Here is a 17,406-nt window from a genome sequence, read left to right on the forward strand (position 1 = left end):
ATATTCTGGATAACTAAGCAATCTGAGCTGTATTTCTGCTGTTACTTTGTGATGCTTTTCAGTCCTGCAAGAGGTTCTGTTTGAAAAAATGCATTATGGAACAACCTCAATACACACAACAAAACTGCTGGATTAATACACATCCTGCACATCTGCAGGAAGGAGCCTGAAAGCAGCTCCTCAGTTCTTAATTAACTTTTCCTTGTTCTACTTTCAGACTCCTCATCTTGTAAACCTTAATGAAGATCCACTCATGTCTGAGTGTCTGTTGTACTACATCAAAGATGGCATTACAAGGTGAGGATTGGTGCTAACACACTCTGAAGTTTGTTGCTTTGCTTCCTTCAATCCCCACAGTGGGTTTAAATAACAATTGTGCCTTGAGCTGTTCAACTTGCAGGTCCAAGTGAGGTGTGAGAGTGCTGTAGGTGGAGAAAAGTGTTCTTTTAAGTTGGTTTTGTATGTTAGAAGTGATGTATGCAGTCAGTCAGCTTTATAAGAGGTTCATTACTACACTTGGGCAGTGAAAGGAAAGTATGAAATCCCCTCTGGGGGGTAGGAAAACAAGAGTTGTAAAACTTACTGAAAATTCCTTGGAGATTTTGGTGGGTGCAGGATTGAAAACCATAACAACTGGAGTATGGATGAGTGTTCACTTCATTGGTTAAATAAACTGTTCCCCATGTTTCTGCACAATTCATACATTCTGCATTCATGTATGAGATGAAATTAATTGCCAGATCTGGAATTTAAAATGGATTTTATTCCACTTGTAAAACTTACTGAAAATTCCTTGGAGATTTTGGTGGGTGCAGGATTGAAAACCATAACAACTGGAGTATGGATGAGTGTTCACTTCATTGGTTAAATAAACTGTTCCCCATGTTTCTGCACAATTCATACATTCTGCATTCATGTATGAGATGAAATTAATTGCCAGATCTGGAATTTAAAATGGATTTTATTCCACAGTTGTCAGCGTTCACATATGAGATGAAATTAATTGCCAGATTTGGAATTTAAAATGGATTTTATTCCACAGCTTGGTTGTCAGGAAAGCTGGAAGAAGAGGTGATTTTAACTATCTTTGGAGCACCAAACTGGGTTTGGTTGCTTAGTTTGTCTATTCATGGGGAAGAAAGTAGGAGAGTACAGACAGGTACCTGGTACTACTCTAAAATGCATTTTACCTACTGAAAGGAATATCAGATTGTAAAGAGTTCAGCACAGAATGATGAATAGAATAGCTTAGGGCTTAAGAAACAAATTTTGAGCCTAGCTAGATGACATCAGAAATGTGTAGAGTAATAAGCAGAGCAAGAAGTTCATAAACATTAGGATTTAAAATTAAGTTGTCTGGGTGTAGAATTGCTCAAGTACTTGAGTTTGGAATGGACATAAATCTTCATGCTCCAGGGATACAGCCAAGCTCTCCCTGTCTGGAAGCTGCATGAAACTGCTCGTGGCATCAAATTATTCAGCAAGAGTCTCCTGAGCCATTTTTGCTGCTTTGTTCAAGTGCAGATGGTGATAATGGGGAGAGCTGATGCTGTTTGCCAGCTGAAATGCACCACTGGAAGCTCTTGTCAATTTTCTTTTTCCTTCTGTGTCCCTTCCTGAGAGGAGAAGAGAGTACACAAGAGGGAAGGAAATACATTCAATCCAGAGGTGTTTAACATTCCAGTTCTGTCTTTAAGTTACATGTTTTAAGAGAGAAAACTTCTCTTTTATTTGGCTGTTCTCCAGTTCATGGGAAAGCTGCAGGTTCTCTACAGTGCAGAATGAAGTGCTAATTCAAACTTTTAAACTTGAAGGATAGTCTTAAGAGTTTAGACTTTCTGGTGGGTGTTCCTGGGATGCATTTTCCTTTGTAGAAAGTGTCTGATTTGCCCTTGCAATGTGTTATGTTGGCCCCAGGGTTGGCCAGGCTGATGCTGAGCGAAGACAAGACATCGTGTTGAGTGGGGCTCACATCAAGGAGGAGCACTGCATCTTCAGAAGTGAGAGGAACAACAATGGGGAAGGTAAAAAACTGCTTCTCCTAGCAAAGTATTGCAGAATCTTCACTTGATAGCTGGCCAGGGAATACTGGGATTTGCAAGTTTCTCTGACCTTGAGACAAAGATCAGTTTTTACTTGCTGTTTTCTTGAGTCATGGAGGAAGATGATGATATTAGTTTAAGTGATAATAGCTTCAAATTGTGGCTGCAGCCAATATGACAGTTAAGTTCTGACCTTGGCTAACGATAAACATGAAAAAAGCAATTTCCAATTGCAATATGTGGAGATGTCACTGGTATTGATTGCCTCGTGGGGCTTTGACCAGTCTGACATCCAGCAGTGATTCACTGTTTTGGTGTTAGCATGAAGATAGGCAGAAAATGAGAGACCTCTGGAGCTTGCACATTGCGGTTTCTGTGCAGGGCTTGCACTCATCAGTGTCATTTTCTTTGCAGTTATTGTTACTTTGGAGCCTTGTGAACGATCAGAAACCTATGTCAATGGCAAGAGGGTTGTGCAGCCTGTGCAGCTGCGCTCAGGTAAGCAGTGGTGCAGTGGATTTTGTGGTAGACTCTCCATACATGGCATTTACATCATATCATAAAATCAGCCAGGTTGGAAAAGACCTCCAAGATCATGGAGTCCAACCCTACCATGGTCACTAGACCATGGCACTAAGTGCCACATCCAGTCTCAGCTTGAAAACCTCCAGGGATGGTGAATCCACCACCTCCCTGGGCAGCACATTCCAATGCCTGAGCACTCTCTCTGTAAAAAATCTCTTCCTAATATCCAACCTAACCCTCCCCTGGCAGAGCTTGAGTCTGTGCCCTCTTGTCCTGCTGCTGGTTGCCTGGGAGAAGAGACCAACCCCCACCTGACTCCAACCTCCTGTCAGGGTGATAGAGAATGCTAGGTGTAGTGGAAGTTCAGCAGTGTCACCTGTCTGGAGTGCAGCTTTTAAACACAAGTTGGTATCATTCTGCTCTCAGCTGCAGTTTGTTTTCTTTCATCCTTTGCTGCACTAGCTCTGAGTGTACTTACATATTCAGTGCCACACAGCATCCTGCTTGTCCTCCTGCTTACCCTGATATTATTCAAATACATTCTTGCCCAAGCCTATTGCCCTTGGCAGTCTCAGTGAGACACAGCAGACAGACTGCCAGTTGCTGATGGAAAATTCCCAGTTTCCTGGCAAAGCTTCGATATGACCCTCTGCAGGAGTACAACAGCTTCTCTTTGCTCTCATTAGGTTTCCCACTCAGTCCCCTACATTCCTTTACAAAAGCATGTGGGGGAAGAACTAGAGAGGAGGGAGTGACTGCCCTAAGTTGTGGGTTTTCACTTGTCTCTTTCAAGCTGTGAAGCTTTCTGTGCTCCTCCCTCATTTTTCTACTGGTGAAAAATCAAAACCTAAGCAGAGAAAACCCACCTCTGTGTTATTTCTACCAGGTTAGAAGACAAATGTGGCCAGTGGAGGAAGAACTTGCTGTTCTCTGCCTGCACACTGAATGCCATGCCTGGACAATTTAGTAATTACTTTCTCTTTAAGAAAGTACATTTTTTTTCCTTCTGCATCCAGACAATTGAGTTACTAGAATAATATAGACTTGGTCTATGACATCTCTAAGAGGCTCTATTTTAGTCATGTATTGAGAAGGACAATTTTGGTTACTTTGGAGGTCTATTTAATAAAGCACCTGGTTAAAATTTTAACTCCATTAATATGTTCTCTGGAAGAACAGAGGCATTTTACTCTCTTCCAACCACACATATCTCAGGCTTTGTGGACATCAGGATTCAGCCAGAAGACTTAACAATATTAAATTTTTTCAGCTCTTTTGCTGTTAGTGTAAAATAAGCTAAAATCCTTCCCTAAATCCCACTGGTTAGGACTCCAATGAAATCAATACCTTGAAAGAAGATTTTAAAGGAGAGTAAGCACCATGTATTCCAGTGTTTGCAGTTAGGCTTTTCCAGGCTGAAAATTCTGCTGAAGTGGCTTTTGCCTGTGTTTTGGCACTGTCACTGGGAGGAGGAATGAGATTTAGTGATGGGTTTGATTTGCTGCAGTTGGTCACTCTCTCAGGTTCATCCTTTAAGTTTTTATAAACTCTGCTGGGATATTAGATTGGACCTCTGAGGGTGGTGATGTCCTCTGGGCTCTTCTTACCCGCAGTGACTGTTCTGTGCAAACTCTTTTTGTCCCATAGTTAACTGGAATGGACACAGAAATCCCTATAGGACAATCTTGTGCTGTCACCCAATGTGATAAATGGGGTGCACCATTCAGTGAGGTTTTCCAATGCTTTTGTATCCTTACCTGAAAGTGTTCAACTTCTGTTCTTGTTTCTAGGAAATCGTATCATCATGGGCAAAAATCATGTCTTCAGGTTCAACCACCCAGAGCAAGCACGAGCAGAGCGAGAGAAAACGCCGTCGGCCGAGACTCCCTCGGAGCCAGTGGACTGGACATTTGCTCAGAGGGAGCTCCTGGAGAAGCAAGGCATTGACATGAAGCAGGAAATGGAGAAAAGGTAACAAAACCACTCAAAATTTCTCCCTAAAGCCAAGAGCAGTCAGCAGTAGGTTACTAGGTTCTGCATGGGATCTCTCCTAGCTATTGTGGAAGTTCAGAAAGCTGAATTTATTGTACTGTGGTATTTCAGTGCTCTAATTCCTTTAAAAATCACAGGTAAGCACCTGCCACTAACCCTCCAGACCTTGTAGTGAGCTGCAGCTTATAGGGAGGGTCACTTCTGTGGCACTTGAATAGGCAGAGAACAGTCCTTTTGGGGGCAGTGACTTATACTCCTGTAACTGTAGCTCAGTAGAGTAACACCAGCATGACAGTAATGACCTCTGACTACTTGTGTTCTCTTCTTCATCTTCAGGTTACAAGAAATGGAGATTTTGTATAAGAAAGAGAAGGAGGAAGCTGATCTCTTGTTGGAGCAGCAAAGACTGGTAGGTGTCCTTATTTCTGATTAACTATACCTTTGGCAAACAGTAATTCCTGTCCTTGCTTATCTGAAAGTTTAGGAATCCTGCTTGGGTTGTCTGCACAATGCAGTTCTCCCTTTGCTTTCAAATTCTTTGTGTCTACAGTGAATTTTCAGCAGTGTGAGTGAGCTCCTTCATGTTCATTCAGAGACTGTGATTGGCAATGAAGAGCCTTTAAATCAGTTCTTGTTGGGATGGTTCACATTTCTCTCAACCTGAAAAAAAAGGGCATTTTTGTGCTCTGTGTTCTTTGAAGTGCCTTTTCAGTAGTCTAAACAGCTACTCCTTGCGATGTTTGCCTTTATTTTTGTCTTGGATCACCAGAACATACTAATTCTGTGCTGCCAAAGAGATTCCTTGAACATTGATCACTAGGTTTATGATTTGAATGATGTCTGAAAACGTTGCTGCATTGTGCATGTTTTAACCCTTCTCCCTCCCCTGCATGGAGTTCCTTGTGAGGGTCTCAGTGGTACACATTGCAGTTGGGGGGTTGTGCCTAGGGAGCAAAGGGCATGTTGATTCAGAACAATGGGAATTCCACCATTCCACATATTTCTTAAGTAGGAAGTTGGATAAATCCTGTCTGATCTAGGAAGTCTTAAGTTCCTACAGCAAGTGTCTCTGAAGTGCATTGCAAACAGAACTGGATGCAGTCTGCAACACCTGAATTTAAAAATGAGGCCAAGCCCAGGAATGAAATCTAGATTTCCTTAAGCAATCTCAGTCTCCTCCTTTAGCTTGTCCTAAGCTAGAGCACAAATGTAGCTGTGCCTGAATTCTGATAAACATTTCAAAATCATGAGTTGTTTGTTTGGAGTATGGGACTGAGACACAAAAACTGTGGGTTGAATTCATGCTGAGCTTTAAACTGTAGAGCTCTTCCCCTTCTCCCCAAACCAGAATGGAGCAAAGTCCTGTGGCTTCCAGAGGAAGAAGCTACATACTTTATTTTTCAGTTTATATCACACACTTAAAAACTTCTGCATCTCTAATTATGTCATTGCCAGGGACTCACTCTTGGATGGAGAGGAGTGGCTGCAGGCTTTGAACCAAAGCAACACTTAGTTGACAAAGGAAGTTAAAATGTGACTAATGTAATGTTTCATCTCTGGACTTTCTCAGTTCAAATTGGTGTAGCTGAAAGTAGTCCAGCAAAAATCAGTTCAATGTGAAAACAAACATAGTTTGAGTATGGAACAGCTTTTGGCAATGTGTCAAATGAGATGCAAGTAATGGAATTCCCTCCCTTAAATTTTAGCTGACAGGCATAAGCTCAGCTATTGTATGAATTAAAGATGTGAAATTGGCTGTCAGAGAAGCTTCTTCCAATAAGGCTGTGTGTACACAAGTGTTGTGAAGGGAATTTGTTTCCCCAAATACTTCAGGTTAAGGGAAGGTTCTTTAGGCAGTTGGTTAATACTGTAATAAAGGTGTTGATTTCTTCAGGCTTGTTTTGTTCTGGCTGGTTTCAGTTGGTGGGCAAAGGTGGAATTCTATCCTACAGCCATCAGCAGTTCCTGAAGGACACCTCTCCTAGTTGTAAGGGATCATATCAAACAGGATCCTGGTCACTGAGCAGTGTCCTGCTTGGCACACAGTGCTCTGTAAGAATATTTCAGGTGACAGCAGAAGTTCAAGACACAACTCCTTTCCATGTCATCGTGTGCAGGGCCTGGACTGGGCAGGGCCAGTGCATCCCACAGCTGTAGCTGAGTGGTGAGTGGGAAACCTGGGAATGCATTTCAGCCTGTGTACCTTGTGTTTCCTTTGCTGCCATACCCAGCTGCAGGATCAGGTTCTCAAGCATACTGCTGTGTGAGACTGATAGTGAAGTAGGAACGTTCCTCTTGGTCTAAATTGGAGGGTAATCTTGGATCTAAGAAGCTAATCCTGTTTATCAGATTGTTTTGGGTTTATGCTGAGATTCCAACCAGTTTGGGTGGTTGTTTGTTAGATGTGCTGTTCAAAAAAGATACACAGTTGTTCTTGTCCCCCAAAATTTACAGCTGAACTCTATTTGCCTTGCTAGTATTGCTAGGGAATAGAAATAGCTGTTCTCCACTTAATAAGTGAATGTGCAAATGTGTTTAATAGAGCTAAAATGGTCTTCCTGGTTTTCTTGGTCAGAATGCCTCAGCAGTGACCACCTGGTATTAGAATTTGGGTTTATAGCTGTACTGATTGGTCTGGATAACCTCTGAGTGCACCCAGGGCAATGACACAGTGTCTCTTCATCAGCTTTGGATACCAAGACATGCTTTACCCATAAGTAGTTCTGTGGTAATTTTGTAAGCATCAGAATCCTCTGGAACTTGTGACCTCGTGTTGAAGTAGTTCATGATTTGCCTTTCTGGTCATTTCCTGATGTGGTCAGAGAGCACAGAGTCTTCCTCCAGGGCACCTTTGGTTTCCACTGCAATATGCAGTTTGGTAGATGCTGTTTCCTTAGGCCACAAATTTTGTCAGCTGGAAACTCACAGAGAGTTGATACTCTATTTCTAAACCAGTGTTTTCCTTACATTTTGACCTCAAGTAAAAGTTGATTCTTAAGTCACAAGAAGCTCAAATAGGACCATAGGACAGAACAGCATTTCCTTTGCCCCTTTTCATCATCCCAAACCAGATTGTATTCCCCTTTCTTCGTGGTCTTCTACCCAAAGCCTGAAGTCCAGGAACCTGTGGTTCTGCCCCAATGACCTGGGTGTCCTTGGGATTTAGAGTAACTGGCTGTTTGCTCCTGGTTCTCCTATATTCTAAGTCTCCATGTGGAAAACAGGGATGTTAGTTAGAGGCTCTTTAGCCGCCGCTGCCTGTGTTGAATTGAAGATGTTTGGACTATTTTGCTTGTTAAAGAGATGTCTTATCTTAATAATCCTTTAAAGAAAAGTGGTCTGGCTTGAATTCCTGGTTGCAGTAAGCAATAATGGATATCCTTAACTTGTGGTGGAACAAACATTCCTAGCAGATGGAAACCTGAAGCACTGCTCATTAAAAGCCACTTAGCAAAAGGTGGAAAACTTGTAATGAAGAAGCAAAACACTGATAATGCTTAGCAAGTGTGTGGAAGCTCCAGGCTCTAGGGTTTGAGAAGAAGACAAATCAAGGATTATCAAATAGAGAATTTGCATTAAAACCATTTAAAAAACCAAAAGTCCTTACTCTACATTCTGCTGAAACTCATTCACCGGACAGACACGGCTGATCATGGTTTTCTCTTTAAACTAAGCAACAAGGTGCCAAATGGGAAAAAACCCCACCCCAAACCACAACCCACCTCTGAAACTCTGGTTCTGGATGTCCTTTTAGCTTGTAGCAAGTCTCGGAGTATGAAGCACTGTCTTCACCTGTCATAGTGGCACTTACAGTCCTTTTAACATTGAACCTTTCGGCTGCTTCTGTTTCATTTTTCCTTGTCGTCTAACACTTCTCTGGCTGCTATTGTAGTGAAGTGGATTCTAAACTTGAGCACTCCTGAACCACGTGCAACGTTACTAACCAGTGTTAACCCGACTTACTCTGGCTGCTCATGACATCTTCTCTGATGGCTGTTGTGTTCACCTACCTGGGGAGGATTTGCTGAAAGAAGCCACAGCAGTCACCAAGGCAAATGTGTGTGGAGGGGATGTGCATGTCTCTGTAGCATGTGTGAAGTGCAGTTGACACTTGGGTTTAAATTTTTTTAAGTCAGGAACTTGGTTTGAGTTGGTCTGTTTTAAGATTTTTTTTTTTTAATCTTTTTTTTTGAAGGGATTGGGAGGGAAGGGTTTAGATTTGCTGCTGTTTTGAGATGACAAGACTTGTAAATATAATGTTAATCTTAAGGTAGTGAAGAGCTCCAAGTGTGACAGTCCATGACTCTTGAAGATACATTTTAATGCCCTAACACTCAGTCTTCAGGGACTTCCTTATCACTTGTTCTATTTTGATTTTTGATTTAGTTTTCTTTGCCTGCTACTTCTTGTTTAGCTTTTCCATTTTCTTACAATTTTAATTTTGGTTATTTTGGGGCCACTTCTTGATTTTTGTTTTTCCAAAGGATGCAGACTCTGATAGTGGGGATGATTCGGACAAGAGATCGTGTGAGGAGAGTTGGAGACTGATCACTTCCCTGAGAGAGAAGCTGCCCCCCAGCAAGCTCCAAACCATTGTAAAAAAGTGTGGCCTCCCCAGCAGTGGGAAGAAACGAGAACCCATTAAAATGTACCAGATACCCCAACGCCGACGCCTTAGCAAAGACTCCAAATGGGTCACCATCTCAGACTTAAAGATTCAGGCTGTGAAGGAGATATGCTATGAGGTAGCACTCAATGACTTCAGGCACACTAGGCAGGAGATTGAGGCACTGGCCATTGTTAAAATGAAGGAGCTTTGTGCCATGTATGGGAAAAAAGACCCAAATGAGCGTGAATCCTGGCGAGCCGTGGCTCGGGATGTCTGGGATACAGTGGGAGTCGGAGATGAGAAGATCGAAGATGTGATGGCCAACGGCAAAGGAATAACTGACGTGGATGACCTAAAGGTGCACATAGACAAATTGGAAGATATTTTGCAAGAAGTGAAGAAGCAGAACAACATGAAGGATGAAGAGATCAAAGTTCTCCGAAATAAGATGCTCAAAATGGAGAAGGTTTTACCCCTGATAGGGTCTCCAGAGAAAGCTCAGTCCACCCTAGCTAAGTCTCCAAACTCCACGGACGTGGATAAGAAGGCCACGGATGACCTAAAGAACGATGATCTTGCCAAGGAGGAACGCGTGTCTCAGCTGATGGCAGGTGACCCAGCCTTCAGGCGCGGACGCTTACGTTGGATGAGGCAAGAACAGATTCGGTTTAAAAATCTGCAGCAGCAGGAAATAGCCAAACAGCTTCGTCGCCAGAACATGCCCCACCGGTTTATCCCACCTGAGAATCGCAAGCCTCGCTTCCCTTTCAAAAGCAACCCCAAGCACAGGAACTCCTGGAGCCCTGGCACTCACATCATTATCACCGAGGACGAAGTGATTGAGGTCAGAATCCCGAAAGAAGACGACAAGAGCAAAGAGGAAGGCAAAGAAAAAGAAAGCAAAGCTGCTCCTAAAGACCCGCAGCAGCTGTGGAACCTCTATGGCCCCCAGAGGAGCCAAGATAACATCCAGATTAACAGGCAGCAGCTGAACACAGCAGCCCAGCCCAGCAGCCCTCCACAGCCATCCCCTCAGCTGCGCTGGAGGAGCAATTCCCTCAACAACGGCTCCCAGAAGAGCCTGCGGCGCCATGTGTCGGGCTCGTCCGAGTCGCTGCTCGGCGCGCAGCAGCAGCAGGACCTGCAGAGCTTCCAGCAGAAACGCCACGTCCACCAGCACCGCCAGCCCTACGGCGGCACCGAGGGCAGCGCCCGCGGCCCCCAGCCCAGACTGACCCACCAGCTGGCGACGCCCCCGCGCATGCGGCGCCAGTTCTCGGCACCCAACCTCAAAGCGGGCAGAGAAACCACAGTATGATCGGCCGGCCACGAGCAGCCTGGGGGAGGAGGGCAGCGGGGGCGATTCTGGCTTCGTGGGGCTGAGCAGCAGCCCAGGGTTGGCTTGGCTTGTGTCTTGGGTTTGGTTGGGGCAGGTAGAGCTCGAGTAACTCGGCACACGAACACAAGGTACCAGCCCTGCAGCCCCTGCGGTTTTGCATGTGACTTTGCGGTTTTAACGGCATCGATTGGAAGAATATTCTGAAAAACAGTTATGTAAGAACTTGTTGTCATAGGCTAGAAGACTTGGAGGGAGGGATGTGGAGGGGAGAACTTCCCTGCTAGCTCATTTACCAATTATTTTTGTGTGTGTGTGTGTCTTGAAGTATTTTTCTAATGCTGAAAATATTGTCTGGAACTCACCAAGTGCTGCCTTCCTCCTGTGTTTTATGTAGACAATCAAAAGAGGAGTTTAGTTTCTAGCATTGAATGTTCTTTGTGACCTTTTTTCTTAGCAATAAGAAAACTGACCATCTGTTTTTAAACTGATCTGGCTCTTCAGAACAACATTTTCCATTCTTAACTGCAATTGTTAATAGCAATAATAATCTATAAACCAAAAGTTGTCGGCTGACAAGATATGTGGCTTTTTTTTTAGGGAGAAATTAAGAAGAGCTATTGGGTCACAACAGTTCTACTCTCTGAGTAGATGTCTCTTCTCCTTCTGCTTAAGTTCATGATTACTGGTATGAAATTGCTGTGACAGTTAAACCTGCCTGAAAGGAACTTTATGTCAGAATATATATATATTGCTGAAGCAATACTTTGGAAATAAGCTTTTTCTAATTCCCATTGTATCTCTAAATATCATAGTTTTTAATTATTATACTGAGACTGTGGAAAGGAACTAGGATTTTTCAACACTTTGGTGCACTCAAAAAGCTAATTCTTTTGTGTTATGTTTTCAGCTTTCTCAGGCATGAGCCTGGGAGGTGTTTTTGAAATAGTTACTCTTAGGAAGATTTATGGATCACTACTTTGTATTGGCTGAATTCTCCTGAAGGATGGGAGAATTGAACTGTTTCATCTTCCTGTGATACCTCATGTTAGTGCCTCTGGCCTTGGATTAACCCCTTGATCCAAGGCTTGTTTAATAAAGGAGAAGGTTGTTTTGAGGAGAAAATAAGATTCATTTGCCTTCTCCCCACACTCAAAATGCAAGTGAAAATGTTTCATATCTTTTTTTTTTTTTCTCTGAAGAGGTCTCTGCTTGCAAGCATAAAACAAATGCTTGCAATTCCCACTTCAGGTTGTTTTGAGGAAATTACTGAAAAACTGTGGATTAAGAAATAGGATTTGGGGTTTTATCTCAATTGGAGAGTCCCAATTTTAATTTCATAAGAGTTTTTCTCTGAGTTTCTAAAAGTGCAAGACAAAATTGCTCTTACTTTTGAAAAATCTGTGGCCTTAGCTATAAGCCAATCTAAGTCTTTGAGGACTTATTTTGCTTTTAAATTTCACTTGAATAGGATTTTGCAAACAAAATTGGCCACTTGACCACCTTTGGTAAGGTTAGGGCCACTTTGCAGTGTATTTGTGCTGTTTTGCACAAGTATCCTGAATTTACTTGAGGTTGCTTATCTTTTTTTATAAGATATAAGCCCTACTGGTAATTGTTCCTTGTGTGTGGTTCAGCATTGCTGTAGGTGAAGTGCCTCAAGCTTATTTTCCATCTTTTTTTTTTTTTTTGTCCTGTCCTACTTTTCCCCCATCTCAGCTGTGCCTGTTGTAGGTGCTGGTTGTGCCACCTTTCGTGGCAGCCACACATCATTTCCCTGTGGATTAGTCAAGTGTCAGCTCTTAGTTCTGTCCCAGTAGGACAAACAAAGTCAGTCCTCCAACTCCTAAAAAATCAAACTCATTCCATCATTTGGGAGGTTTTTTATGGCAGGTTTAATGTTGTGCCCAAATCTGGCTTTGTACCTTGCATTTGTCTCATGTTTGGCCTTTATGAACAAAGGAAATTAAAGCATCATGTCCAAAAATGTCTTGATGCTTCAAGAAAAGAGGCCTTGTAGATGAGCAATACTTTGAGCTTGACTCCAAATTGCAAAATGAGTTTTGGGCTGCAAATAACGTTTTGCTGTTGCCTTTCTTTTAGAATCCTGTTTTAGTTGTGCATTGCACTTTGGTTTGTGCATGTCAAGGGTAAGGAGTTCCTTTATATCCTCCAAAAGGCTTGGACTCGGTGAAAAATGAAAGTTTGGGAAAACCCTCTCCATTCTGCAGGGATCCATGAGCCAAACAGGGTTAGTTTGCATGGGGTTGGTCATGGGAGAAGACCAAACCAGTTGTATCTCCTGTCTGTTCTGTGGAGGGGTTGGGGCTGCCTGTATGAAATCACCACCTGATTGAGCATGGGGTGATGCTGAAGTCCATGGAACTACACGTACTGACATGAGATTTATATCTCCTGCTGCTTGATGCCTTAATCCTAGACACTAAAAAAATTTGTGCCAACTGATTTCAGCTTATAAATCTGAGAACTCCTCTCTGTAAGTGCCTGGGTGGTGATGCTGGTGGTAGGTTGCCATCAGGCTGGTTTAGTGCAGCACTGGGAGAACAACCCTGGTTATTCTGTGGTGTGATCTGACAAAACAGAGCAAGGTCAGGCAGTGCCAGAATGGAGTTTAGTCTGCTCACAGGAAGCAGCTTTTGTCCTGGTTTTTAGGAGGATGTTTAAGAATTGGATATTAATTGCAATGCAGTGCCTCATCTGATCAGGGAAACAGTGTGAGAACTGTGATCTCCTTGCACTATTCAGAAACACACCTCTCACTCCAAATCCTGTGTTAATGGAGCTAATGAGCAGTGAGACAGCTGCTTCCATAGAAGTCTGTGTGAAAAGGCTTTCAGGTTAGTGGGAATGTGGCAAACATGCTGGAAGTGCAGTTTCAGTCAGCTCCAGGGCCATTGCCAAGTGCTGCTGTGCTGTGTGTGTTGGCAGCTGGCTGGGATCCACCTGTGCCTCAGTGATGCTTTCTTAAAATCCTTTAGGACTCACTCAGGACATGTGGATTTGGGGATTGGGCTGAAATCATGTCACAACACTCCTCAGATTGACTCCAGCATCCTCTCCCAAGCAGTCTGGATTTATGGATCTGTCAAATTAGAGGATGCTGGTTTTATCAGTACAGTCAGCATAGTTTCAATATCTCCCTCCCTGTTTTGTCCTTAATTGTTTTTATGTTGAAATTTTGTTCTTTCTCCTTTATATGTTGAATTTTTTTTTCTCGGATCCTTCCCATTGAATCACTTCAGGAGCTGCCACATGGGAAATCTATGCTGTGTAACCATTTGTACTGTAAAGAAAGCAGTGAGCTGCCTTTGAATTAAATGGGATTTTCAGATCTGTCTATTGTTTTAAGGAAAAAAACCAAGTTTTGGATTGTCTTAAGAGCAAACATCTGCCTTGTGAACAGCAGAACTGGTTTGTATTGTAACAGTGCTCTTTCAATAAACTATGAAATACTCTTGTAAGTGTCAGACTTGTCTCAGTGCAATGGAAATGGAACTTGACTGCAGCCTTGCCCTGGGTTGGTTTTTTGTCTCGGGGTTGGGATTGTTCCAGCAGAGTTAAAAAGGTTTCTTTAATTGTTCCTCAGCCTGATTCTCATCAGTCCATCCACCCTGCTTTTCTGCTGTTAAATGCAAAGCAGCCTACACAGATTTGTGTCTCCTCTCACACAGCTTGTTTAAATTAAATATAAAAGAAAAAAAGAGCTTTTCATAGCACAGGGGGCTGCAAGCTCTGCTCCTGAGTGCTGCCCCATTGTACCATCCTGTGCACTGTTTGTCTGAATTCTGGATGAAAACTCAGAGCTGGCTCTTCCCTGTTTATTTGCTCATTGAAGACTAAAGAAATGGACATTTTTGTGTCCCTCAAACCCAGGAGGGAATCACAGAGAGCAGTGCCTTGGCAGACATCTCATAGATTCAGAAAATCTCAGTTGTTAGGTACAGAGTTCTGCTTCCATAGCTGCTCCAGTCTGGTCTGACAAAGCTTTGCCTGGTCTGAGTGTATGTGGCATTTCTTTGTGGGCTTTTTTTCCTTTCTGTTTCCACAAAATCTCTAATTCTTGTGGCTTTAGATGTTTCCATGCCCCTGGGCAAAGTAAACTTTGCATTCCCTTTGCCCACACTGCTGAAGATGATCATCCCAAGCAGTTTTAAGCTGTCCAGCAATAGGCATTGGGTTCCAGGAGTTTGGGGCAGGGACCTCCAGGGCAGGTTTTTCCATTTTCTAGCACTTGAGGCACCTTTGCTTAGTACTAACAATTCTGTGTGATTTATCACTAATCAGATCTGGAAAAGCTTTACCTGGAGAGCTGACCAGTCCTCCAGAGAGCAAACCAAGCCCTTCAGTGCAGCTTCTAAGGGAACCAACCCGAAATTCAGCTCTGCTCAGTGCCAGGGAGTTTTAAATACTACCCAGTGTCCAATGCCAGGAGACAATCATAGTCCTGCTTGGGGAAATGGTGCCTATTTCTTTTTTTAATTATGAGAAAACAAACTTCAATTATTTTACTTGTTTTTTTAAGTAATGTTTTGGTGTGGAGTCAATGAACAGTGTCTGCTGATGGTAAGCATTTATTTGTCAGGGTATTTGAGTGTGCAGAAGATACACTTAGTTGGCTCACAGGTCTGAAAACACAGAAGACAAGAAGCAGGTCTTTGTCTATGAGTGAATTGAATGTGCCTCAGTTTTCACATAGGATTTTTGCAGGGAATGCTGCTGATTCTTGACCATTCCCTCTGCAGCTTTTTGCTTTCTCATAAAGAATCTGAAAAGATTTAGTTAAAACACTACTTGAGATTTCTGTTTCTACAATCTGGCTGCTCCAAATGACATTATCACCTTCAGGCTACAGGAAAATGAAGCTGTTTTGCCTTTTTTCTTGCAAGTGAGAGAAGCTTGTCCGTGTCACTTTGCATTTGGTGTGTTTTATCTTGGTTTGAGGAGTAACAGCATTATCTGCAGGGGATGGGGGAAAAGCTCAGAGCAAGTGCCTTTATCTGAAAGAATTTGTAAGTATATTTTGAGTGTTCCAGAAGGGTAATGAGTCTGAAACGTGAAGTCCAGAATAGGTTTTTTGCTAAGCCAGTAAGAATTTCAGAAGGAATATCAGCAGGAAGGGTAGGTTTGTTTTGTTTGCAGTTCTGCTGAGCTGGGGCTCCTGTGGTGTGAGTAAGGAGCCAACTTAGAGTGAATGGAGCAGACACAAATGGAGAAGGAGCACTTTAGCCAAAGCAAATATTCAAGAGGAAATCAGCAAATGAAAATGCAGCCCTCAAAGACTCATAGACCTTTGAGTTCACTTTTCAGGCCCTGGATATTGAATTCATGGTATTGATAATCCTGCGCCTTCTAAGGGCACAGCTACTGTTTCTTAATGCTGTCTCCAGAAAATGCTACTTACAAACCTGAAGGAATGTAATTCAGGCTTATCTCCTTTCCAAATAGAGTCTAAAGGTCTTTCTGACTGAACTTGGGGTAGATTTGCCCCAGTCTCAATGTGGCTCTGTTAAGTACTGTCCTTGCAGCACAGAACCAAGGATGCAGCTGTTTGAGTGAGATGCTTAAATAGGGTGGGAGGGAAATGTAAAGCTTTGCTTCTGTGGCTCTTAGACTTGAGTGCATTACTGCAAACTGTGCACTGGAGAAGAATTTTAGGACTTGGAACTGTGGAAGAGAGAAGTTTGGAATACAAGAGGAATGGCTGCAAGAATTTTCCTTAAGAAGTCTGTAACACTCTTAGTGAATTGTTGCTGCAACTCTTCTATAAAAATCCTGAGAAACCAGTTGAATTTGTGTAATATACTGCAACTCTTGTATAAAAATCTTGAGAAACCAGTTGAATTTGTGTAATATATGCCAAAGGTTTATCTCAGAGAAATAAAATACAGCAGTGAGGTAGGTCCTGAGAGCAGGAGAAGAGTGACTCTGTTCTAATCTGTGTTTGTTGTACCAGCAAATAAGAAAAGGCTCATTAGATTTAGCTTTTATTTCAAGGCATGATAAGGCTGAACAGGAAGAAAATGCTCTTGTACCAGAAGGTATTGCTGAAGTATTCCTTGTGGGGAAGCCACTGCACAGACTTCTCTGCCCCCTTGCCAGGGCAGTGGTGGTATTTTATTTCCTGGTATATTAAACACACATGTGAGAGTGTTCTTAACATGCCAAGGGGAAAACTTCACTGAAAACAAAATTTCTCCTCTCCCTAAAATCTGAAATTAATTTTTTTTGTATGAAAAGGCAAATCAGTGGTGCTGTTAATCCTTCTGTTTGAGAAAATGGAGGTGAATAATCCCCTTTTAAATTTATTTCTGTACCTTCCTCACTTTCTGCCTCTTTCCTACTTTCCCCTGCAAGCAACTTCCCCTAAAAATCCTCTTCCAGTCTTTAGCAAAGAAAAATAATCCTAAACCTTTCCCTCTTCCAGACACTGTGAGCTTGGATGATCTTAGAAACCAACACCACTGTCCTAATGGTATTGGCCTCTGTCTTCTCTCTCTCCAAGGGGTCACTGGAGCTGCAGATGTTGCTGTGGCCTCTGAGCATTTGTGTGTTTGTTCCCTGTGTCTGTCCTTCCCTCTGAGGTGTTGGTGTCTCTCAGCTCTCTCCTGGCTTTTGTCTGTCCTCCTACACGGTATCTCCTCTCTCCCCACAGGACTATGAGAGTAAGCTCCAAGCCTTGCAGAAGCAGGTGGAGACTCGATCCTTGGCAGCTGAAACAACAGAGGAGGAGGAGGAGGAAGAAGAAGGTGAGTTTGAAGCTCAAAATAATTTGGGTATACCCAAGCCTAAAGGAACAATTGCTGTATCATCTCTTGCAGTAGATAGAAAATAATTTGGGTATACCTAAGCCTAAAGGAACGATTGCTGTATCATCTCTTGCA

At 42.8% G+C, this 17,406-nt stretch overlaps 1 protein-coding gene across 2 annotated transcripts in view; it reads left to right on the forward strand.

Annotated features, from left to right (window-relative positions):
• KIF1B (kinesin family member 1B) overlaps nt 1–17,406 on the forward strand; it is a 76,391-nt gene that overhangs the window by 28,379 nt on the left and 30,606 nt on the right. The window contains exons 15-20 of one of the 2 annotated variants that reach the window (XM_009071700.1): nt 218–297; nt 1,918–2,024; nt 2,457–2,540; nt 4,358–4,538; nt 4,896–4,968; nt 17,178–17,271. In XM_009071700.1, the coding sequence (XP_009069948.1) occupies nt 218–297; nt 1,918–2,024; nt 2,457–2,540; nt 4,358–4,538; nt 4,896–4,968; nt 17,178–17,271 (619 nt within the window). Of the gene's footprint in view, nt 1–217; nt 298–1,917; nt 2,025–2,456; nt 2,541–4,357; nt 4,539–4,895; nt 4,969–9,043; nt 10,487–17,177; nt 17,272–17,406 lie in introns of those variants that run through there. The other variant, XM_009071701.1, reaches the window with a different exon arrangement.

The sequence above is a fragment of the Acanthisitta chloris genome, unplaced genomic scaffold (genome assembly GCF_000695815.1).
Source record: "Acanthisitta chloris isolate BGI_N310 unplaced genomic scaffold, ASM69581v1 scaffold5393, whole genome shotgun sequence".
Lineage (NCBI taxonomy): Eukaryota > Metazoa > Chordata > Aves > Passeriformes > Acanthisittidae > Acanthisitta > Acanthisitta chloris.